Source organism: Pipistrellus kuhlii, unplaced genomic scaffold (genome assembly GCF_014108245.1).
Source record: "Pipistrellus kuhlii isolate mPipKuh1 unplaced genomic scaffold, mPipKuh1.p scaffold_m20_p_59, whole genome shotgun sequence".
Taxonomy (NCBI): Eukaryota; Metazoa; Chordata; class Mammalia; order Chiroptera; family Vespertilionidae; genus Pipistrellus; species Pipistrellus kuhlii.
In genome coordinates this window covers 561,349-585,914 of record NW_023425561.1, presented here as the reverse complement: position 1 = coordinate 585,914, position 24,566 = coordinate 561,349, and the positions used below count along the sequence as shown (strand labels likewise).

Below are 24,566 nucleotides of genomic sequence, written 5' to 3'. Positions count from 1 at the left end.
TTTTTTAGAGAGGAAGGGAGAGGGATAGAGAGTCAGAAACATCGATCAGCTGCGCACACCCCCCACTGGGGATGCGCCCACAACCAAGGTACGTGCCCTTGACCGGGATTGAACCTGGGACCTTTCAGTCCGTAGACCGACGCTCTATCCACTGAGCCACACCGGTTAGGGCTCTTCTATTTTTTTTATTTTTTTTAATATATTTTTATGGATGTCAGAAAGGAAGGGAGAGGGAGAGAGGGAGAAACATCAGTGAGGAGGAACTGGGGACGGAGGCCTGGATGGTGTTGGCGTTGACCCCGGGGCAGGGTGGGGGGGTTGCGGGGGGCGGGGGGTGGGGCAGGGCTTGCCTTCCCGCTGACGTCAGAGAGCTGTCGGGCTCTGGTGGAGACCAGGACTGGGGTTCAGGATCGGGGACGCCGGCTCCCCCCATATCACACAGGGGTGGTTGCTGACCAGGCTTACGTCCATTCCCAGGCTGCTGCCACACACTGCCACATGCTCAGGTCCCTCACAGCCTGGAGGCCGGGTCTGCGGTGCCTCCTGCAGGGGGAGGGGGTGCCGGCAGGATCACCCCCCCCCCCCCGCCTGGGGCCTCCAGGTGCCCACAGGCCTCCCCCCACCCCCCCTCCCCCGGGACCCTCCTCCAGGCCCTCCGTCACCTCTGCGAGGCCCCTTTGGCCGCAGGGTGACCTGCTCGCACGGCGGTTACGGAAGAACCTGAGCATTCGGGGCCCTGCTTCCCTCACCTCGGTGCCCCAGGGGGACCTAGTGGCGTCCATTTTAACTGTGAGCCATTTCAAACTTCCAGGGAGGGACAGAGCCTCCAGCGCCCTCCCACGCGGGATTTCCACTGCACCCCGAGGGCATCGTGGGAATTGGCTGAGCAGAAGGCGGGGGGCACGGGGGGGGGGGTGATACGGTGTGGCTGAAACACTAAGGCAGTGGTTCCCTCCGAGGGGCACGCACCCCTCTGGGGCAATGTGATTTTTACAGCGACAATTCGAGAATGAGTTACTCACAGGGAGTTTCTTGCATTTCTTATAGTTCTAGGGGCCCCTCGTCTTTGTGTGTGACATTTATCCATGTCAGGCCTCTATGATATGTTTTGAAACCTTATTTGCTATTCTTTCCTATCGCTTCCTATTATTATTATTATTATTTATTCTAAAGTTTCTTAGTGATTTCTTCCTCAGGACTTCCACTGTCCTTCCGTTCCTTTATTTTTCTCTTTCATGGATGCCGTGTTCTACGGAAGCTTGTTTAGACCAAGTTCATGGCCTTCTAGGCTTCCTCCACGGGAACAGTTCGCTTTTGGAGTAATAAGAACTCTGTGTCACAGGAGGAGGGGCCGTCAGGGTGTTCCAGAGGCTTAGGTGGGGCGTGTGGGGCGTGGCCAGAATAAGGCCGGGGGGATGGGGGTGCCACGGCTGCAAAGGGAGGTGAGAATTCGTGCAGAGGGAGGTGAGAATTCGTGGGGACCAGACCCCGGAGCTGTGTGCTGTGTGGAGCTGGACTCCCGAGCTGCTGGGCGGTGCCCCCCACCTCCCACGCCTCCTGGCATTCTTGGTGCCTCGGAGGAGCCTGGCAGGAAAGGGCCTGCCCACAGGCCCTAAGCCACCAGGCCTCTCCCCTCCCTGTGCCCGCCGCCACCTCTGCCTAGTGCCGCCTCCCGTGACAGCAGCCTGTGTGCTGGGCACAGCCTGGGTTCCACCCTCCGGGTGGCTGCACGCCAGCCCGGAGTAGGGCAGAGGGCAACGGGCCGAGGGAACGGCCTGTCACTGCCCGGCTGGCGTGACCCCTGGAGGTCACTCATCCCCAGAGCTCCTGTTTGGGCTGTCACACCCACAGCCAACTGCTGAGACTAAGGGGAGAACCGGGTGAGGTCAGGAGGTAAACATCGCCGACGCCAAAGGCAGCCACCAGCCGCCCCTGCTCCTGTCAGGGTTGTCCTTCCAGCAGCTGGGCCTCCCTCCAGGGGGTTCCCGAGAAACCCAAACGAGGCTCTTCCAGAGCAGAGGGGGGGCGGGGATCCCACCCCCATAGCGTGCAGCCAGGCCCCGCCCCTCAGCCAGCCCAGCACAGCGGCAGGGCCTGGGCTCTGGGCCCTTTCCCGCTCCCTCCCACCCCCTCTGCACCCTTCACCGATTCCTGAGCTGGCAGCTCCCAGCACGTGCCCTCTGACAGGGCGCGGCCTCCACCAGGACTGCGTCTGGGTCTGAGAAGAGGCCCGAGCTCCTGGGACAGCTGGTTCCTGAGCACGGAGTGTCCCTGAGCCCTGGAGGGGGCGGGGGAGAGGGGGAAAGAAAAACATTCTTTAACAAAATAAGGGGGGAGTGGGTTTATGGGACATGCAAATAAGAAAAAAATGTCCTGCCAAAACCGGTTTGGCTCAGTGGATAGTGTCGGCCTGGGGACTGAAGGGTCTCGGGTTCGATTCCGGTCAAGGGCATGTACTCTGGTTGCGGGCACATCCCCAGGGGGGAGGGGTGCAGGAGGCAGCTGATTGATGTTTCTCTCTCATCGATGTTTCTAGCTCTCTATGTCTCTCCCTTCCTCTGTAAAAAATCAATAAAATATATTTTTTTAAAAAGAAAGAAAGAAAGAAAGAAAGAAAGAAAGAAAGAAAGAAAGAAAGAAAGAAAGAAAGAAATGTCCCTTTGTCTAAAAATCCCCACTCTCCCACTCCTGGCCCGGGACAGAGGGCTCCAGCCAGTGACAGCAGGGGCCTCACCACCTTCACTCAGGGTGGGGGTGTTTTTAAATGTGTGGTTACTGATCTCAGAGAGGAAGGGAGCGGGAGAGAGAACATCAATGATGAGAGAGATCATGGACCCGCTGCTTCCTGCACGCCCCACACGGCGGGTGGAGCCCGCAACCCGAGCATGTGCCCTTGACAGGATTCGAACGGTGACCTCCTGGTTCATAGGTCAATGCTTAACCACCAAGCCCGCCGGCCGGGGAACTTTTTAGCGTTCTATTTGAAAAATGATCACTACCGTAACATGGCCCTCTGGGTGTACAGGGTTTTGAATGAGCACACGTATGGATTCCTGGAACTGTCACTGCAGTCAGGATACACAACAGTCCCATGGTCTCCCCGGAAACTCCCTCTGGCTGTCCCGATCCCTTCCCACTCATCACCCCGAGCAACCACTAGCCTGTCCCCTTCCCGTGGGTCTGTCCTCGGGAAGGTCCTGCCCATGGGGACCGGCTTCTCGCTCGGCAGAACGCCTTGGCCATCGTCCCAGCGGCCGTGAGAGCTGGGGTCCCTGCCCTGTCGCTGCTGGGGGTACCCCCCCCCCCCCAAAGGCCGCTAGAGCGTTTCATCCCAGCCAGCTGTCCGAGGCGGAGAAACACAGACTCAACCAGGTCTCGGCCTGGAGTCCCCTCCCCGGGAAGCTGGTGCCCGCCCCGTCTCATCAGGTGCTCTTCCTACCAACCCCCTGAACAAGAGGCTCGGAGTCCAATTGTGCGGTTCGAGGGGGAGGAAAGCCGCCGGCCCCCGGTTCCTGGCCCCCGGTCCCAGGTCCCGGGTGGTGGCAAAGGGCAGGACCGGCAGGTGGTGCCCGGGGACCCCACGCCGAGCCTGGTCCTGTGCTCCGTGACCCGCAGGGTGCAGCCAGCTGGCGGGGCAGAGCGGGCAGCCCCCTTCCATCCCCCCCCCCCCCCCCCCCCCCCCGCACACACACACACACACCAGTCCCAGGCCAGACAGGCTGGTGCCGTGGGCGGAAGAAGCATCTCAGAGAGCGAGGGGGTGATGAGCCCATTTTTCTCGCACTGTTTCCTCCTCCAGATCCCTTTGGGGGCTCAGCCCTGACTCTGGTCCCAAATGTGCATCAAGGGCCCGTCCTCCTCAGCTCTGTGAGGGCGGACACGGCGCACCTCCGAGGGGCCAGAATGTCTTTCTCGCCTTTTGTCTGTCCGGTCCATTCCTCTCCTAGGACTGGGTCCTCCGCCAGCTGCTCCTGAGGGAAGGAGAGAGAGAGAAAGAGAGGGGGGGGGGGGGGAGAGAGAGAGAGAGAGCGCGCCTCTCTGCTTTCTAAGTGCTAGTCCATGGCCAGGCCTGAGTCTTTCTAACCTCCAGGCCCTCCGGGGACACAGCGTGCTGGTGCGGTAAGAGGCCTGGCCCTTGTCCACGAGGGCTTGTGGGCTCCGGCGCTCGGGGGAAACCAGCCTGTTGAGGTGTCAGGTGGAGCGAGCTGAGGGGCTGGGCTACGACCAGCCAGTCGGGGTCCTGCTGGCACTGACGTCAGCTTTCACCTCCTCTGGAACCCCCACAAGGGGCCCCGGAGCTCCCGCCCTGCGCGCCCTGCGCGCCCTGCGAGTGCCAGCTCCCTGGGCTGGGGTCCCCCTTTCTGGCAGCGGGTCCACGGCCGTGAGCGACACACAGGAGGGCGGAGGTCACAGCCCCAGGGACACGGACACCGAGGCGGGGGTGGGGGGGCGGGGGGAGGAGGACATGTGGCCCTGGCCTGCCTGGGCAGCGGGGGGTCCGAGAGCCGCCCTGGGCTGTGGCCGGCGGAGCGGGGCCCCTGGACGCTGCTGTCTGTGCTCTGGGCACTCACAGCGGAGCCTCCACTCCCTCTGGCCTTGTGGCGCCAGCCGTCCTGGTCACGGGCGGCGGCTGCTGACTCCCGGGGGCCGGGCCGGTGCAGGCGTCCGCCTTGCTTCTCTCTGGACAAAAACACATTGAAAACCTACAAACCCAAACAGTCCTTTTGGCACCGCGGGCCCCAAACACCCTGAGAGCTGAGGGCCAAGGGCGATGACCTGTCTCCCAGGAGCTGTGGAGCCAGCCAAGGTACTGATTAATCTCCCCACTGCCACCCGCCAGGCCTCCCGCCCCTTCCTCAAGGCCAGGCCTCCCTGCCCCTTGCCCAAGGCAGGCCTCCCCTCCCCTAAGGCTGCTGGGCCCAGAGCCATCCTCCAGCCACTCCTCCCTCAGCCCCTGAGCAGCCTGCTTGGCCTGCTCGCTGGCTGGGCCCGGCAGTGAACTTGCTTTCCTGGAGTTGCCAGCGTCTCTTGGGAGGACGGATGAGCTTAGGGACTTGGAGCCCCAGAGTGAAGCAGCCGGGGCTGCGGGTTCTGCCCGGAGCCCGGTTTCTCCGTGGAATTAATCACAGGCACCTGGAGAGAGGGCCAGGCCCCGAGGGATGTTTCATCATTTCCTGGTTTTCCATCTTTCTCTTTACGGTCCTTCCGAAGCCATTCCTCGCTGCCACGGTGGGCAACAGGAAGGGGGGGCCAGACCCCCGTCGGGGAGGGGCCTGTCCTTCTGTTCTCAGTGCCCGCACCGGGGAGCAAGCTGAGGGTGAGGCTGGAGGGCCCAGGACAGAGAATGCGGGGGAGCCGGGCACCGGGGCAAAGGCAGGGCAGCGGTGAGTGAGCGCCAGCCGCAGAGTGGAGGCGTCCCGGGAGGCCACTGTGACGGCTCGGCTGGGCTGCCCCGAGGTGGACACGTGGAAGGCGGACACGAGGTGGACACACATAACTTCACTCTGAGAAACAACAGCCAGGCCGGCCGGCGCAGCCCAGGGCCTGAGCATCGACCTTTGAACCAGGAGGTCACAGTTCGATTCCCGGTCGGGGCACGTGCCCGCCCCAAGGATCTCGGTCTTGCCGATCAGATTGGCCAAAATGTCAGTGTTTAACAAGATAGCCTCTCGTCCAGGCGTCCTCACACTCTGCTAGTGGGAAGGTGCCAGGTCCCGCCCCGTGGAAGGGCATTTGGCAGCCCCTGTCTGTGTTTGTGCTCTCGAACCTGCACCCCCACTTCTAGGAATCCATCTTACAGACACACCGCAAGCAGCACAGGGGACAGGGGGGCACAGCTATTCACTGCGGCTCTGCGGGCGGCAGCGGAAGCCGGCACTTAGCCCCGTGCCCGCCCCCGGGCCCCACGGGCTCTCTGCAGCACGAACAGAAGGAGGAGAGCGCCTCCAGGAGTTAGAAGCAGGGCTACCCAACCGCCCAGCAGTCCCACTCGGGGCTCACACTAGAGGACGGGCAGGCAGGGTCCCGGAGGGGTGCTCGCAGGCCCGCGTTCACAGCAGCGTTATCCGCAGCGGCCGCCCGAGGGCCTGCTGATGGACGGGTGGGCCGGCGGTGTGTCCACCCGTGCGATGGGCAGGACTCGCCCTCACTGAGGAGGTCCACGGCGTGCTGCCATGTGGACAAACCTGGAGGATGCCGAGCTCCTCGAAATGAGCCTGTCACAGAAGGGCAAGTCTCTTCGCCTCGTCACATTCGGGGAGACAGGAAGCAGAGGGGCCGGGGGTGGTGGTGGGGGGGACGGAGGCTGGAAATGAGTTTCCCGGGGACGGAGCTTCAGTCTGACAAAACCGAGCGCCTCCCGGAGACAGATGCCGGTGGCGATGGCCGCACCGCACTGCGTGTGCGTCACGTGCCTGACTGCACCTTCGGCCTGGTTAGGTGCGAGCTTCCCCTTACGGGTATTTTACCACAATGTAAAGAAAAAGGAAAGGGGAAGGTCTCCGCGTACCAGCTCAGTGCGGTTCTCAGCACCCAGTGTCCAAAGCACAAGGCGGAGTGAAGCGTGTGCAATGTTTACCTAAGAAAGAAAAACAAAACATAAATAGATCTTTTTAAAATATATATATATTTTATTGATTTTTTTTTTTTTTTACAGAGAGGAAGGGAGAGGGATAGAGAGTTAGAAACATTGACCAGCTGCCTCCTACACACCCCCCACTGGGGATGCGCCCGCAACCAAGGTACATGCCCCTGACCAGAATCAAACCTGGGACCCCTCAGTCTGCAGGCCGACACTCTATCCACTGAGCCAAACCAGTTTTGGCATAAATAGTCTCTTATAATTAAAATGCCAATGCTGGTGGTTTTAACAAAAAGAAGGAATGGGGTAGAGAAAAAGAGCAGATGCCAGCCCAGCTGGTGTGACTCAGTGATTGAGTGTTGACCTATGAACCAGGAGGTCAGGGTTCGATTCCTGATCAGGGCACAGGCCCGGGTTTCGGGCTCAATCCCCAGTGTGTGTGTGTGTGTGTGTGTGTGTGTGTGCAGGAGGCAGCCGGTCCGTGATTCTCTCTCCTCATGGATGCTTCTCTCTCCTCCCTCTCCCTGCCTCTCTGAGATTAACTTAAAACAACCCTCGCTCTGTGCTCTGAACAAGGCCCAGGGCTCCCGGACAATGCAGGAGCCAAGAGTGCTTTTAAGGCCCAGACGGGGCCTCCAATACCATTTCCCAGAAAGAGGACCTGGGCCCTTGCTGGCTCGGCTCAGTGGGTAGAAAATACTACCACAGGGCATTTCGACAGAAGATACACCTCCCACAGCACGATCCAGCCTCTGGGCTTAACCTCCAACGGCAGGAGATGTGGGGGCAGAGGCACATGTTACATAACCGCACACAGATCCCCGCTGCCGAGGGCGGTGAGGGGCGGGGCGGGGCGGGAGACGGAGGGAGAGCTGGTAAAACAGAGACATGCTAACCAGTTGTATATTCTGTTTGAATCCTGATTCAAACAAACACATGGGTGTTTTTTAAGGCATCGGTGGGACAGTCAGGAAATGTGGCTATGGATTAAAGAGTCGATGTTATTGGGAAATGCTCATCCTCTGTGGCTGTGCCTCACAGGGAGCCATTCCCTTCTAGAAACACATACTAAACCATGAAGATGCAATGATATGAAGTCTGCGATTTGCTTCCAGACCGCCCAGGGGTCAGACCTGGGACACTGAGTGTGGGAACGAGTGAAGCAAGGTGGCCCTGAGCTGAGACCCACGGGGAGCGGGGAGGGCACACGGACGTTCCCTGGCCTCGCCTCTACATTTTGGTGAGCCCTGCAAATGCTCAGTAATAAAAGGGATTTTGAAACTTCAGTGACTCCTTAACCAAGGAGGCAAAGGACCTGCACACTGCCAACTACAAAGCATTGCCAGAAAAATTAAAGAAGGCACACATAAATAGAAAGACATTTGGGTTCCTGAGTCGGAAGACTGCGTATGGTTAGATGGTCATACTGCCCCAAATAATCTAGAGGTTCGAGGCAATCCCTATAAAAATCCCAACAGCACTTTCTCCATTTTTGCAGAAATGGGGGGAAATAAATCCAGAAATTCATATGGAGTTTCAAAGGACCCCCTGATAGCCAAAACGATCCTTAGAAAGAACAAAGCAGAAGGTATCACACATCCTGATGTCAAAATATAGAACAAGGCTACCGTCATCAGAACAGTAAGGTCCTGGCATAAAGCAGCCACACACAGAAGTTAGCTCACAGTGGACTAAAGCGCTCACCATGGGGCCTGAGACTGTACAGCTTGTGGAAGAATACACAGGGGACACTTCGTGACTGGACTTCTCCAGCAATGACTTCTTGACACCAAAAGCACAGTTAACACAAGCAAACATAGACGAATGGAAGGACATCAAACGTAAACGTTCTGCACAGCAAAGGAAATAATCAACAGCATGGACAGGCAAACAGGTGGGAGAACATTTGCAAGCTACATCAAGGGAAGGGTGAATATTCAGAATACATAAAGAAGAACACCCCAAACAACCCGATTTAAAATGGGATAGACGTTTCTCTAACGGAGACAGGCAGGTGACCAACACCCAGACCTGGTGCTGGGCCCCTACAGACCCACACACAGGGCCCTGGGCTCCCCAGGGTCCTGCCGCACGTAACTGTGCCTTTAAGGTCGGGTTGGCCTTGGCCTGGGTTGGGCGGTGGGAACTCATCTCCAGCTGCAAGGTCACATCGGTCTCCAGGCAGCTGGAACCTCAAGGACCTCCTTCCTCCCTGCCCAGGATGGCGCCATGCTGATTCTCAGAACCGCGGTGGGTGCTCTGGGTCCCAGATCTGGGAAATCCGACCGCTCCACGATTGGAGCCCAGGTTCCAGGCCCGGCCCTGTCACCCCTGGCTGGGCGGCCTCAGGAGGCAGTCCTGACCGGCTGTGTCCTCCTCTGAGAGCCCACAGGCGACAAGGCACCTGCCTCCCCCTCCTGCGAGGAGTGGGGGCTCCCGCCCCATAAGGCGTCCTCTTGCTTCGTGGAGCTCTCGGGCGCGGTGTTTATGGGGTGATGGCGGCCCCAGGAAGGCTCCCGGCCGGGGTCCAGGGCGGGTTTTCTGGCAAAGAGTCCACCCATCTCGCTTCCTCGGCCCCTGGTGATCGCCCGCCACCCCCTTTGCCACAGAAGCAGGGACAGGACCGGTTTCGAGCAGGGAGCCCGTGGCCATGGCGCTGCCATCCCGGGCCCGGCTGGTCACCGTGCTCTGGGGTCTCTGCCGGGAAGAGCCCCCGGCTCCTGAAGACTCCTGGCTCTGCACTGTCCAGTGGGCGGTGGAAAGGGCCAGTCTCCCTTCAGTGAGGACGAAAAGGCAGCCTGGGAGGCAAGGGACGGGGGTGGGAGGAGCATCCTCAATGGGATGGTGAGGATCAACCGGGCCTTGAACGGAACCTGACACGGGGTCCTGGGCAGTCTGCCAGCCTGGCACTTGGCGGGGTACTGAGCAGGGCAGGGAGAGGCACTGCCAAGGGAGTAGGGCAGGAGCCCCTGGGGTGGGAGGGGGAGCACAGGATGGAGCCAGACGGGTGAGGGACTCTGCATGATGTGAGCTGGCTGTGAACGGTGGGTCATTTTCAGGCAGAAAAGTCGGGGGAGGGCAGTCAGCAGAGGGACCAGTCCTGGGGAGACCCAGGGTGTGTGGGGCTGTGGCTGGGCTGCAGGGCCTGGCTGGAGGGAGTTCCCTGAGGGGTGTGCGGGCAGGGGCGGCCTTGGCCACAGGAGAGCTGAATTCAGCTCTGGCGGGCAGGGCCTTGGAGACTGTGACGGGGAGCGAAGTGGGAAAGGCAGGCAGGATGGGGTGGCGTGCCCACAGCAGCCAAGTGACCGGCCTCTCCCAAGACACTGGCGCGGTTTTTGCGGTCCTGACTCTCCCCTGGGACACTCAGGGCTCCCACTGCTGAAACCAATAAATGTGCTGTGTTGTCTGTGGTGAGTGTGACTGTCTCTCCATCAGAGAGATGGCGCCCACCTAGCTCCCAGCTTTATGAATCTATTTCTGCCTCTTGTCTCTTTCTTTCTCTAATTTCTTAATCCCCAGCTCCTCCACTCAGGAACCTGTTGTTTTCCTTGTGGGACGTGGAAAACAGAGAAAATGCCCACCACACTGGGCCCCAAGTGCTGGCTCAGCCTAAAAAGCGAACTTGCCCAGACTGCACAGAGGGGCCTTCGCTGGCAGCGGGAAAGCCACCAGCAGCCCCTCTGCTGCCCACTCGCTCAGCCTCGCTGCCCCGTCCGCTCCTCCCTCCCCTCCAGGCTGCTGACCTGGATTCCTGGCGAGCTGCTCTGTCTTGTCCCCACCTCCTCACCCCCAACTAGGGAGCTGGGGTCCCCACCCTGAAACTCTGTGCAGCCTGATGCTCCAGCTCCTCCCTGAACTCCTGTCACCGGCGGACAAGGGGCAGCTGCCTGGGGGTAGGCAGAGCCCACACCAGGGAAGGCCGAGGCCCACCCGTGTCTGTTTCCACGGGGAAGCTCCCAGCCCCTGGCACCGCTGCCCAACCAGAGGGCCGCCCTCTCCCCCCGCCCCCCCCCCCCCCGCGTGCCCCCTCCAGCCCGGGCCCTCAGGTCTCTCCTGCGGCTGCCAGGGCGGCGTGGCTGAGCCTGGGTGTATGGCGTGGTCAGGCCGTGTGTCTGGGTATTAGGTCATGGGGTGCAACATGAATTGTGTTGACAAGGGCACCCAAAGTGGGGGGGGGGGGGCGGCCACCCATGGTAACATGGGGAAGGGCTGGTCCCAGGCACTGTGAACACATATAGGAGCCCACGTTCAGAAAGGCTGGTGACTACTCTGAAGTGTCCAGAATGTGGGTGACACTCTGGAGGTCACTCGAAGGACACAGAGGAGAATCAACACTATCTGGTGTTTACTCACAGCCCGAGGGTAAACACCGGAGAGTCCACGGCGAAGCCAGTGACCCAGCGCTGCCAGGGCTTGGCTGTGGCGCAGGCTGAGGAGCTGGGGGCACGGAGGCCGGGGGCTGGGCTAGGGACTGGGGCACAGCAGAAATGGAGCTCAGGGGTCTAGGGGGAAGGCAGACAAGCAAAGCCAAGCCAGGGCCTGGCGGGAGGTCTGGCCGAGGTGTGTGTGGGCCCCTCCCCTCAGAACTCCCGAGGCAGCGAGGCCTGCTGTTACTGTCCACATCCCGGTCAGGATGCGACCTTCACCTCCTGGAAAAGCCTAGGCTGTGAGCCTGCATTGCTCCACGGGTTTTCAAGAATCGGCGAAGGACAAGCCAAGTCATGGTTGCACCATCCAGGAATGTACCGGCCTTACTCAGTATTGTTTTCTCCAGTTTCGAAATTCCCGAACCTTACATTCTTACACACTTCCCTCTACTTAACCTCAGGGGAATCCCAGATGTTAAAGCACCGGCTCTCCCGTTAAACCTTATCAACCGTTCTCCCTGCCTCCCTGCTCCCGCCTATGGTGCTCCTTCAGGGTCATCCGCTCGGCTCAGTCTGGGCTCTGCTTTTCCATCAGCATCACACACGCATCCCAGGAATACGTCGCTGTTTTCAAGAACCATGCTGCGTCCCAGTGCACGCCCCGTCCTCACTGTAGCTTGTTCCTGCCAGTGACGATGGCCTGACTTCTATGGGACTCCCCCGTCTCCCTTCCTTCCTTTCTCCTTGTTTCTCTCTCTCTCGCTCTCTCCCCTTCCTTCTTTCCTTCCTTTCAAATATATGTTTTTATTGGTGTTTATAGAAAGGGGAAGGGGGAGAGAGAAACATCTATTGGTTGCCTCCCGTATGTACCCCGGACCGGGAATCAAACCAGCGACTCTCCCATGCACGGGAAGACGCTCAACCAACCCAGCGCCCAGGCTCCACCTCTGTATCTGTAAATCCTAAAGCCGTTCCTACGCCTTGACATTCTGTGGCTTTTCCAGCCGAGGAAGGCTAAGAGGCATCCCACAGCGGCCTCTCTGCAGAACTCCCCAGGAGGCAGGAAGGCCCTGAGTGGGGTATGTGACGAGGACCCCTTGTCCTGCAGCTGGGCAGCCGGCCACAGGAGGAAGTGGGGGTGCTTTCCAGCCCTCCCCCCTCCCTCCATGACCAAGCACTTTTGGAGCCTGGGGCCAGGCCCTGAGGACCAGCAGAGTGCTGAGTCACCGTGGGACAGCAGCTTCCACCCCCACCCCACACCCACCCCTGAGACTTCCAGAAACCATAGCAGCTCTTCTCGCCGGTGGCTCCGCCCACCGAGGCTGCTGCCCTGGAGGCCAGCCAACTCCCCGCCTCAGAGTGAGAGTCACGAGGAGCTGGGCCCAGGGGAGGGAGGCCGAATCCTTGTCAACAAAGGTCCAAAGACCAGGCCCTGGCTTCGGAAGACTCTAGAAGCAACGAGTTGGCAGTTCTGACACCCTGGGTTCCCAGAAAGTGGAAATGCCCTAAGCAACACACCCACACACACCCACACTCCAGCTCAAGATGTTCCTCTCACTCCTCACAGCCACCACCACAGCCCCCGCCCTGGGCTTTGCCCACCACAGCCCCTTCAGTCCGAAGCCTCGCTGGCCTTCCCCCAAACTGCATGTCCTCCCGCGCTCCCGGTCTCCGTGAATGGCTCCCACTCCTCACCTCTACCCCCCACGACACCCAGTCAGCCACCTCATCCAGTCGGGTCTTCTCCAGGCCTCCCAGACCCCCCTATGTGCCTCGGCTCAGTGAGAATTGGGGCTGCTGTCTCCCAGCCGGCACCCAGCCTCCGGCCTGACCCCATCCATCCTGCACATTCAATCCACGCCGCCATCTGTTCATTCCACCAACACTGAGCACCGAGCACCAAGCACCTTGCCAAATGCTTGGAGCCCAGGATGAAGACAGAAGTGGTGCCTATTCCAGCAGCTCACCATAGCGGGGAAGAAGAGGAAAGAGGCATTGGCAGGGGTGACTTCCACAAGGACATACACTATGGCTATGCATCTTCACTACTGCTGGCCATCTGAACTTGAACGTTGTTTATGGCATCTTTTGCCTCAGATCTGCCAGCTGTCCTCTTATGGCCCTTGACGGCCTCAGAAGCACACACCCTGCCCCCAAATCCTAAGAGCATCTTCTGTACATTCGTTCGAGCAACTTCATTAGCTTCTTTCTTGTCAGCTCGGCTCTCCCGTCCATCTGGAGCGTGTTTTGAAACACAGTGAGTCATTGTCTTCGCATGACTCGCCACTGTGCCAACGTGATGTGTTGCACTGCTCTTACTTCCCTCATTTGAAATGCTGCTTCAGCACCTGCCCAGTTCCCTTTCCAGTTCCCTTTCCATGGGGCAAGGCTTTTTGTTGCCGATGGGCTCATGTCTTCCTGTGCCAGTACCAACCGCTCACAGTACTTTACAGTGATTTTTTAAAAATATTTTTATTGATTTTTCACAGAGAGAGAGAGGGATAGAGAGTTAGAAACATCGATGCGAGAGAATCATCGATCAGCTGCCTCTTGCACACCCCCCACCGGGGATGTACCCGCAACCAAGGTACATGCCCTTGACCGGAATTGAACCTGGGACCTTTCAGTCCGCAGGCCGACCCTCTATCCACTGAGCCAAACCGGTCCTGGCTTTACAGCGATTTTTAAACTGTGTGCCAAGAGGGCGAATCTTCCCTGGTGCCCCCTCCCCCAATGCTTATTGTGTATTCTATACACGTACTCCTTCAAATGAACGTCAGAAGTTGTCAATTTCCCCAAACCACCGAGTTTTCTAGACGTTGCATTGAATGTATAAGTTCACTTTATTTTTATTTTTTAAAATATATTTTATTGATTTTTGTACAGAGAGGAAGGGAGAGAGATAGAGAGTTAGAAACATCGATGAGAGAGAGTCATCGATCAGCTGCCTCCTGCACACCCCCTACTGGGGATATGCCCGCAACCAAGGTACATGCCCAGAACTGGAATCGAACCCGGGACCTTTCGATCCCCAAGCCGACGCTCTATCCATTGAGCCAAACCGGTCCCGGCGTATAGTTCACTTTAGAACTGACTTCTCTACACAACGGAGGCTGGCTCTCTGGAAACGTGGGTTTCTTGTTGGTGCAGTTTCTCTACCTGCCCCTCGGTGAACGTGTAGTTTTCTCTCCACACTTCCTGTTGGCTTTCCTCCTCGGGACTCCAAGCTCTTGTGGCCAATGTAAAATGATTTTTCTTTCATTACCTTTTCTAACTGTGGTGACTGTTACACAGGCAAACTTTGCAACGGGTCACTTTGCTGTACTCTTATGCTAATTCGCTTTTCTGCTGATTCCGTGTAAGGTTTCGGAAAACAAAACCAGCCTGGTATCTTCCTGGCTAGAAATCCCTTGTGTCTCATGTCCACCGGCAACACCTAACCCCTTTCTAGGGCCCTCGGCCCCTCCTGGCCTGGCCCTGCCGCCCACCCAGCCTTGTCCAACAGGACTCTGCTCTCCAGGCCAGTGCGCCGCCCCAAGGCACCTGGGGCACTGTGCACGCTCACACCTTAACACCCGTGTGCAAGTTCACTCAACACCCGTGTGCACATTTGCACCTTAACATCTGTATGCACATTCACACCTTTACACCCGAGTATGTTCACACCGTGTGCACGTTTGTACCTTAACACCCGTGTGCACTTTCACACCCGTGCAGTGGACTTCTCTGCCTGGACCCCTCCTTCCACTTCACCTGCCCTTGAACCGGGTCGCTCTTAGGGAAGCCTCCCGGGACCTCCTGTCCCTGGCGGCCCCTGCCCCCTGCTCTCCCAGCGCCGGTCCGCTTCCTTCGGTGGAGCTCTCCCCCCTCTCCTCTTCTCCCCAAGGTGTCTCGCGCTCATTTGGAAATGAACCGCAACCCCATGGGCACTTGTTGGGATATCTTAATAGAATTCTTTATTTTCTTTAAGGTTAAGTCCAGCTTCCCGTTTGTGAGCGTCCCCAGCGGGTCTGGGGCAGGTCCCCACCCCCGTGCCCAACAGGGAACCTGGGAGCCAGCCTGACCCGGCCGTCCCCCAGAAGCCTCGCCCCGGGCGCCGTCCCGTCCCGTCCAGCCACCAAAGCGGCCCTCCAACATGGCCGCCGGGCCTCTCCCGCTCCCAGCCGCCTCTCCTTCTCCCCTGAACTCGGATCTCCGAGTTTGAAGCGCCCCCTGCGACTTTCTCAGAAAGCTGGCGGCCCCGCCCAGGCTCCTCGGGAAGACAGCTGTGCCCCCTACACTCCCGCTACTCGGCCCCCCCCGCCCCCCGCCCCGCCTTTGTCGCCCAAACTGCCCGGGAGCCATGTTCGCCTCCCGCACAGGGAGAGGCGGGCAGCGCGCTGGAGCCGGAGCCGCCGCCCGGCCGCGCCCAGGCCCGGGGAGAGACAGTGTGCCCGCCCGGCCCGGCTCCCGGCCTCCCACGTCCCACGATCTCGGGGCGCGGTACCCGCCACGGACACCAGGCTCCCGACCTGGGGCCTCGGGTGCTTTTAGGGACCTCGGACGCCCCGACGCCCCTAGCCAGGGGGGCCTCCCGTCCGGTCCAGGACTGGGGTCCGGGCCTGAGCTGGGCCCCCACCCTCCGCCCCCCACCCCTCAGGGCCCCCCACCCCCGCCTAGGTCGTCCCTCCAACCCACAGAGCGCTCCACGCCGCGCAGATCCCCCTCCCCTCCCTCCGCCGCCCCCCCTTCTCACCCCCCAACCTCACCGCCCCCCCCGCCTCACCCCCCAACCTCACTGCCCCCCCCCGCCTCACCCCCATCCTCGCCCCCCGCCCCCCCGCCGTGGCCCCTACGCACCCCGTGGCCCCCCATGAGCCCCTCCCCTCGGGCGCGCGCAGGGGAAGGGGCGGGGCTTGGCGGCGGCGGGCGGCGGGATTGGCCGGCGCGGGCGGACGCGGCGCCGCTATAAAAGCCCGCGGCGGCCGCCTGCGCCACAGTCTCCGCGGAGAGCGGCCAGGTTTCCTGCTTCAACAGTGCTTGGACGGAACCGGCGCTCCCCGCAGCCTCCGCCGCCGCCTCCTCGCAGCGCCCTCCTCCTCCTCGCAGCGCCTCAGACCCCCGGACCCGGACCCGGACGACCCCAGGCCCCCGCCGCCGCTCCAGCGCCGCGCCCCGCCGCTCCGCCGCCGCCGCCATGACGTCCGCCGTGCCCGCCTCGCAGGTGCGCCAGAACTACCACCAGGACTCGGAGGCCGCCATCAACCGCCAGATCAACCTGGAGCTGTACGCCTCCTACGTCTACCTGTCCATGGTGAGTGCGGGCGGCTCCCCGGGGGCGGGGCGGCCGCTGTGCTGGGGCTCCCGCTCCCCCTTCTCTCCCCGCGCCCCCCGCGCCCTTCGGGAACATGGAGGCCGCGCGGGGCCTCCCAGGCCGCTCCGTGCGCAGAAACCCCGGGCGCCTGGCCCTCCCCGGCCGCCTCCGGGAGGGCCGCCCCCTCGCCCCGCCTTGTGTCGGCGGGGAGCCTGGCTTCCGGGGACACGGGCCGCGGACACAGCTCTGCAGCCGGGAAGGGGTTTTTGCCTTTTCATCCCTTCCCCTGCGTCCGATCACGTGCCCCGGTGCCCTCGGCCTGCCTGGCTAACGGGCCGAGAGTCCGGCTCCCTCCCTCCCCTCCCCCAGCTGTGCCGGAGCCTTCTGGGTAATGGTGTCGAATAGCAACTTGGGGGCCGGGGCGAAGAGGCTTATCTTCCGCGGGCGCCCACTCCCGAGCCGCCGCCTCCACCCCGCGGGCCTGCTTATCTCGGAGCCCCTGAGCCGGCTCCCGTTTGGGGGACACCAGGTCGTCTTGGTGCCTGCGTCCTTCATTTTTTTTATCCTTGGGGGGGGGGGGTCTAAGGACTGTAGCCCTCTAATCTGATTGGACGCTCAGTTCTTGGATAAAATCCACCAACAGTTACTGGGCAAGACATTTTTCTCTGTAGCGGGTGGGGGTCAGCTTCCCAAAAGCCTAGTTTGGGGGCGGGGGTGGGGGGACAGATTTGGTTGGAGTTGTCTGATGGGAGCCAGCGGCCCGCGCAAAGCCGCCTCCAGGATGGCTGGCGAGCAGACCTGGGCTCGGTGTTAGGAGCTCCTAGCCCAGCGAGCAGACGCGAATCCAACGCCCTCTCCCGACGTGAGCGTTGCCACGGTGGTGACCTTGCGTCGGGGGTTAATTTTAGAAATCGCTGTCTGCCTGCAAGCCGCGCTCATGTTTTGACATGCCTCCAGGGAGGAGGGGGCGAAGGCGGGGAAACTCACCAGCACTCCCTCCGGGGAAATGGGACACCGGCTGGGAGAACTGGGCAGCAGCACGTTTGCACCGGAGGCCATTCCTCCAAAGTTCCTACCCCAGACTTCCCGTTTCAAAGCCCGGGCTTCCTCCTCCCATCTCAGAGTGGAAAGTGATGGTGGTTGTGTTCAGTCCAGGAACACAGCCCGCCCCTAACCTAACGCTCTTGTTCCGCCTTCAGTCTTACTACTTTGACCGCGATGATGTGGCTCTGAAGAACTTTGCCAAATATTTCCTTCACCAATCTCACGAGGAGAGGGAACATGCCGAGAAGCTGATGAAGCTGCAGAACCAGCGCGGCGGCCGAATCTTCCTTCAGGATATCAAGGTGAGGGCCCTCCTGGATGCCGGGCTAATCGGCCGCCTCGGGGTGGGAAATGGCGCAGACGCCATTTTCAGTCTGTTTTTAGTGATCTTAGAGGGGGAAGGAGAGGGTTGGACACTCAGATGTCCTTTCACCAAAAGCTTTGCCTGCCACGTTGCCATGGTGTGCTTGGTCGAGACTGGGTGCCTTGCCCTAACTTCTTCGTCTTCTTTTAGAAACCAGACCGTGACGACTGGGAGAACGGGCTGAATGCAATGGAGTGTGCCCTGCACTTGGAGAAAAGTGTGAATCAGTCACTACTGGACCTGCACAAGCTGGCCACTGACAAAAATGACCCCCACGTGAGTATTGGCAGCCCGAGCGAAGGGAAGGGAAGAGACGGTATTCCTTAGCTGCTGGCAGTTGACCGTTTCCTCCCCGTTCTGTTTGCAGTTGTGTGACTTCCTGGAGACGCACTACCTGACGGAGCAGGTGAAATCCATCAAAGAACTGGGTGACCACGTAACCAACTTGCGCAGGATGGGGGCCCCCGAAGCTGGCATGGCCGAGTATCTCTTTGACAAGCACACCCTGGGCAGCTGTGACGAGAGCTAAGCCTTGGCTGCTTCCGGTAGCCTTGGGGGTGACTTCCTGGTCACCAAGCAGTATGCATGTTGGAGTTCCCTTTCCCTTTTCTATAACTTGTACCAAATCAGCCCTCATGCCTCTCATTTGTACCTTCCTTCAAATAAAGGAATTTGGTACCCAGTTGTTGTCTTTAAATTCTTGGGATCGCCTTGCAGTATATCCAGGCCGCCTTAGCTAAATCCGTAAATGCCGGGCTTCACACTGGTTACAGATGAAACGCCTAACAGGACTTTGTTTATGAAAATTCTTAGTTCATTAATCCTTAGTTCTATGAAGCTTCTGAGTTTGTGGAAGATGCCAAGGCTTGGGTGTGGGATTTGGATTCTGAATTACATGTTTCTAGTGGCTCATTCTAGCTTGCATTATTTTTATGTACAAAGGGCTTTATTTAAAGGCTTAGGTAGCCCTGAAACTAAGGATTCTCGTGCTCCATTGAGCTAACCATTTAATTCAGCCTGTCAGGACCGGCAGTGTGGACCGCTAGTGTACACACAGGTCGGACCAGGCCGGAGACGCTGTCCCTGGGGAGGTGGGCTAGGAGTGTGCTTGGTCCCTGTGAAAATTTGAGAAAGTTGATGTGAATATGGAAGGTACCTTCATTCCAATACAACATGAGCCTCAGCGGGAGGCATCTTCAGTATTAAGGTGGTGCCAGGCCACCCCAAGTCCGTCACCATGGCCTTTACGTTTCCAACCAGCCCTGGGAGCTAGGCAGATGGTGGCCCTTTTAAGATCTCCAAGCTGTGTATTCTGACCACAAGTAACTTCTTGAGAATCTGGAAATAGGAAGTTAAACTTCCCTCCCATGTGCTGGGGGTGGGGCGGGCAGATGCATAACTGGGTGGGTGCTAAGGTTGGGATCAGGGGGTACTGGTGGGTGTGACAGCTTGGATTGACGCCAGGAAGCAGGGAGAGCAGGTGCCCAAAGCAACGATGCCCCCAAGGGACCTGCATGCCCTCACCATCCAAAGGTGTGGCCCTTTGCCAAGCTTCAGGCCAGTGATTGGTCTTTAGGGGACTGACTGCTCCTATACAACCTCAGCTAACCCTGGGCAGGGAGTTGAATTCTTGGGCTTCTACTAGAGCTCCCAGCTCTGCCCCGTGGGGTTCTGTGTCTCCCACGCTGTCCAAGCGAGCTGGACCCAGGACAACCTCTCCCCATCGAAGCCTGGGCTGGTCGCCCTTCCCGGCAGTCCCGGCAGTGCAGCTGCAGGGACTTCCTCCCGGGGACACCAAAGCCCCTAACGCTTTCCTAGGGCCCCTGCCCAGGTGGCCAAGTGTGTGCCCCAAGCCAGTGCTGGCACAAGTCAGCCATGAGGAAGTCATGGAGGAAGGGTAGGCTCAGAGCAAGGGGAGCTGGGGTGGGGCTGGAGGGCGCCCAGGGAGGGTGCGGTGAGCCTGGCTGGCGCAGAGCACAGACCTGCTGTCCAAGGCCCAGTAGGGGTCGTGGTCCGAGTGTCGTGCGTGGTTCTCGGAGAGGACTCTCGGGGCTGCTGACGTGTCGGTCAGGTTAAACTCCACCGTCTTCCTCTTGATGTGACCCAGCTCCAGGGGCTCCACTGAGGCCCCTGCGCACTCCGGGAGCAGCGCCAAGCTCCGCCGGGCCCCTTGCACCCCAGGCTGCGGGCTCTGGGCTGCCCGGACGCCAGGGCCTCAGCGGAGACCGGCGGGTGCAGGGGGTGCTGGTGGGAACGCCATGGGGGTGGGGCTGAGCCGTGTCTGCCGGGTGCTGTGGTAGCCCGACCTCCCATACAGCGCAGGGGGCTTAGCTGCATTCTCCCCCCGCCCCAGCTTCCATCCCCGAAGTGCTGTATGGCACCCCAAGCTGCTCGGGCGGGCCCTCAGGCAGGAGGCCTTCCTTCCTGGGCAGCAGTAGCTTGGTCTTGGAGCTCGTCCTGGTGGGGGCTGGGGGGACTGCAGCCCAGGAGGCGGCGGAGGATGCCAGCGGGCGTGCCCTCCTCCCCTGCCTCTCCGGGCCGGGCTGGAACGCCATCTCTTCCTTGTGCAGACTGGAAAGAAGCAAGGCACCGAGGGCTGAGGAGGGGACCAAAGGACCAAACCCGACCTTATTTCTCCCTCACCCTCTCCCTCCCTGGGGCCCCAGGTCAGAGACACAGTCTTCCTCACAGCGCCCTGGCCCGCCTCTCCTGACCCATCCTGTACCCCCTCAGCCATCCTCCGGCCCAGCTCACCCAACCGTGTCCCAAGGAGAGAAGCCTGGCTTCCGGAGCTCAAGGCCTCTCCTCTGTGAGAGAAAGCCCCCCTGACCGACCGACCCAGAGCAGCCTGCCTCACCCTGCCCAAACCCCCAGGCTGCAGGCCCCGCTGCAGGCCCTCCAGGAGGCCACAGTGACCTCTGTCCTGCCCCCTCCCAGGCCTCTGGGGCCTGCGCTGTGGATCCAGTTTCGCTGAAGCGTGTTCCCTGGAGGCCAGGCCTATGCATTACTTCCTGCCTCTCCCTCCCCCTCCACAGCCTTCCATGGCTGGATCAGGTCTGCAGATCGAAGGCAACCTCCAGAATGTCCCCATCAGTCACCTTCCCAAGCCTGGCTCATGCCGCTCAGGTACCCGCTAATTCTGGTTCCAGCTAACGGGATATTGTGCCCTTAAAGAGCGAGGAGAGAGCTGAGCCTAACACGGGAAACCTTGATAGACATGCACCAGAGTCCTCTCCACTCCCAGCTGAGAGAGCTTTCAGGGCGACCCGTCAGCCCACGGAGGCCCAGCGGCAGCTGCAAAGGGGTTCTGACCACTTCGGGGAGACAGCACCCACGTGGGCGGCGAGGCCTCTGCTCTGCAGCACAGCCTGCGAGGACCCAGCCTCTGTGGGTGTGCCTCCCACCCGCCCCCATTTCAGAGACACCCCATCCCACCACCGCCACTCCACATGCTCCGGCTTATCAGAGAGCAGTTCTGGGCCAGTGTCAGGAACCAGGCCCCGACACCCAGCGGTGTCCCTGGTCACTCACTGACTGCCCTCGAGTAAGTCCTTCCCTCTCTGGCCTCAGGGCCCCTCTGGGGCACAGGGGCTTAGGCTGGAGGCACCTAAGAGCCCGGAAGCAGGGCACGGAAAGCGGGAAGGTGTGGCGGAGAAGTGGGCCTTCACCATATGAACACAGGAGCTAACCAGCCCCGGTTCCTGGGGAGGAGGGCTTAGCACAGCGCCTGGCACTTGGAGGGCTCCAGTGTGCGTTAACCAGGCCATTCTGTTCCCGGGCGGGCCCACGCACGGGGATGGGGGGGTTCTCCCCACCGCAGGGGTTCCCGGGCACTGCCCACCTGATGTTGAAGGTGGAGCCAAAGAAGGAAGGCCGGCAAGACTGGGCAGAAGCGGCCGTGTAGGGGGCTGTGGTTCTGGGGCGTTCCAGGGCAGGTCCCGGTGCATCTCGTCCACGGCCGGCAGGGACACCTGGCCGTTGGGGACAGGAGCAGAAAGCCAACAGGGAGGTCAGCCAAGCAAGACCGCGAACTTGCCAGAGGCCACTTCTGTGTCTCTGGGCCTCAGTTTCCCTACTTGCGAAATGGAGAGACTGACACCTACCTGAAGCCTCAAAAGCCGGGGTGAGAATCCTGGGCGGGGAGAGAAGGCCATCCAGTGTCTACAGAATGTCAGGCCCCCGTCCCTGGGTCCAGTTCGGGGAGAGCTCCTAGCCGGGCTCCCTCCCTCCCCCATACCTGCAAGCTCCGGTCCGCGATCCAGCTGGTCTCAAAGTCATCGTCATCTTCTCCAAACGGGCTGCTGAGCTGCTCTGCCGCCTGGGGGGCCGGGGAGGCCCTGGGCTCTTCCTCACAGCCCGGCAGCCTTGCTCCCCTCGATTCAGCCTCCGCTCCCGACATTTCCGCCTCTGCCCCTCTCCCAGGACCACCCCCGCAAACCCGCCCGACAATGGTCTCCAAAGCCTCTGTGTCAAGGCTCCAGCCCCGCACACAGGGGGACCCTCCCCCACATTGCCTTTCCCTCTGGCACTCCAGCCCTTTCTGACTCCCCTGAGCCAGGCAGCGGTATAACCTATTCATTTGTTCAGTTGCTCATTCATGCTTTCAGGCATGTATCTATTCATGACCTTTGGATGCGACAGGCATACATGCTGGGGCTGTGCTGCATGAAAGGGTCAGCCGGGCGGGCAGACTCCCGGCACTGACCTCTGCCGCCTCCCAAGGCCTGTAGTGGCGGTGAGCACCATGCCTAAGGCAGTGGTCGGCAAACTCATTAGCCCACAGAGCCAAATATCAACAGCACAACAATGGAAATTTCTTAGGAGAGCCACATTTTTTAAACTTAAACTTCTTCTAACGCCACTTCTTCAACATAGACTCGCCCAGGCCGTGGTATTTTGTGGAAGAGCCACACTCAGGGGGCCAAAGAGCTGCACGTGGCTCGCCAGCCGCCGTTTGCCGACCACGAGGCTAAGGCAAGCATGTCAAACTCTTGGCCCACAACAAATATTTTTGCGGCCCAGCCGAGGTAACAGTATGTAAGAAACATTTTAATAAAAATTCCGTAACTCAACTTTTACAATATCCTGTTATACGTAACCTATACACTAAAAGCCTAAGCAACTTTGACGGCGGACCGACCAGAATGACTGGTCACTGTGATGTGCACTGACCAGCCGGGGGAAGATGCTCGGTGCAGGCGCTGCCCCCTGGTGGTCAGTGCGTGCCCACAGGGGGAGCGCCGCTCAGCCAGAAGCAGGGCTCATGGCGGGAGAGGCATTCGCAGTGGCAGGAGCCTCTCCCGCCTCCGCAGCAGTGCGGAGCAGCAAGCAGGAGGGCTCCCAGACTGCAAGAGGGATAGGCCAGGCTGAGGGACCCCCCTCCAGGGCACGAGTTTTGTGCACCGGGCCTCCAGTTATTAGTAACAGACTACAGCGTTCGCTAATGACTGATGACTGTAGTCGTGTTGCCTTCATTTCCCTCATGCACCTTATGTGTAAGTGCACCATTTCTCTCCACTAACACCAGCGGCAGATATTTCAGCAGCCGATGGCCACATGATTAGTCTTGGACTGACTTGTTTGGTGTGCACAACGGGAAATAATTCGCTTTTGGAGAACAAGAAAAATAGGTTTATTTCTATTACGCTTATTAATTTGTGCAGTTATTCCGTGTCTGGTAAGTGCTTTTTCAAGAAAAAAAAAACATTAATTTTTATTAAAATGTTCTATTATTCTATGCTCACGACGACTCATTTATCTCAGCCCTTTGTAGTTGGCACCGTTTCTACGAAAATGAAGCTTTTGATTTTTGTGGCCCACATCCACTTACACCTGTTTATTTGGCCCGTGTCAGCCTTTGAGGTTGACGTGCTTGCACTAAGGCGTCGAGGGATATCCTGCAAGCCGCGGGGCACACAGAACTGCAAGCAGCAAAATGGCGTGATCGGGTCTGGCTGGTGTGGCTCAGTGGTTGAGCATCGACCCATGAAACAGGAGGTCATCATTCGCTTCCCAGTCAAGGCACATGCCTGGGTTTGGGGCTTGGTCCCCAGTAGGGGGAGTGCAGGAGGCAGCCTATCAATCATTGATGGCTGCGACATGGCTGTGACATGGCTGTGACATGGCTGTGACATGGCTGTGGCATGGCTGCGACATGGCTGTGGCATGGCTGTCGCATGGCTGTGGCATGGCTGTGGCATGGCTGTGGCATGGCTGTAAGGAGCTAGCAGGCTGGCTGTGAGTGAGGAAGGAGAAAGGTCGGGGAGCTTGTGTGGGTCCCGCCGGGCGGATGGCAGGGTGGCTCAGTGGGCAGTGAGGATCCCAGTGGATGCAGAACCCAGGCGAGGGCTGCAGGTTAGCGGCTCAGCGGCTCCTCATCGCCTGCATCACCGGCTCCGGGCTCCCCTGGCGGGAGGGATGGAGCCGAGGACGTGTCCCCAAGGGCGCAGGGACGCTCACAACTGCGGGGGCGCTTGGTCTTCAGGGTCTTCCCCAGAGGCGGGAGCCAGGGCCGCTGCACATCTAACAGCGGTGGCCTCGGACCCGCTTCCAGGAGCCCCGACTGGCGGTCTGACCCCGAGCCCCACATGAGCCCTCCCCTCCCTCTGACACCCCTCACCCCCCACGCTGTCCTGGGTGTGTGCCCTTTGGCCTCTTAACTCGCTTCCTTAAAAGTGCCAGTCACTTCCCAGTGACCTCGGTGCTGGCCTTTTCTATTCCCGGCACACAATCCGATGGTGCCTCCTCAGATCCGGCAGCCGGGGGGGAGGGGCGGGGTGGTGCTTGTGGGCCTTCCCTCTCCCCATGCCGTGGGAGACACTGCCCCACCCGGGAAAGGGGCAGGTTCACATGGACCTCAGTCTCCTCATCTGGGAAATGGGACCATAACACCTCACTCAGCAGCCAGGTGAGAATAAG

At 59.9% G+C, this 24,566-nt stretch overlaps 2 protein-coding genes across 2 annotated transcripts; one reads left to right on the top strand and one right to left on the bottom strand.

Annotated features, from left to right (window-relative positions):
• Positions 1-15,920: 15,920 nt before the first annotated feature.
• FTH1 (ferritin heavy chain 1) lies at positions 15,921-18,330 on the top strand. The gene is made up of 4 exons (XM_036417220.2): positions 15,921-16,240; positions 17,440-17,586; positions 17,799-17,924; positions 18,016-18,330. The coding sequence occupies exons 1-4, from the start codon at positions 16,124-16,126 to the stop codon at positions 18,175-18,177; spliced, it is 552 nt and encodes a 183-aa protein (XP_036273113.1). The 5' UTR covers positions 15,921-16,123; the 3' UTR covers positions 18,178-18,330.
• Positions 18,331-19,551: 1,221 nt separating this feature from the next.
• BEST1 (bestrophin 1) lies at positions 19,552-21,610 on the bottom strand. Its single transcript, XM_036417221.2, is given in 4 exon segments — positions 19,552-20,014; positions 20,016-20,219; positions 21,490-21,556; positions 21,559-21,610. Coding segments are annotated over 4 exon segments (771 nt in total). The 5' UTR covers positions 21,596-21,610.
• Positions 21,611-24,566: the final 2,956 nt, after the last annotated feature.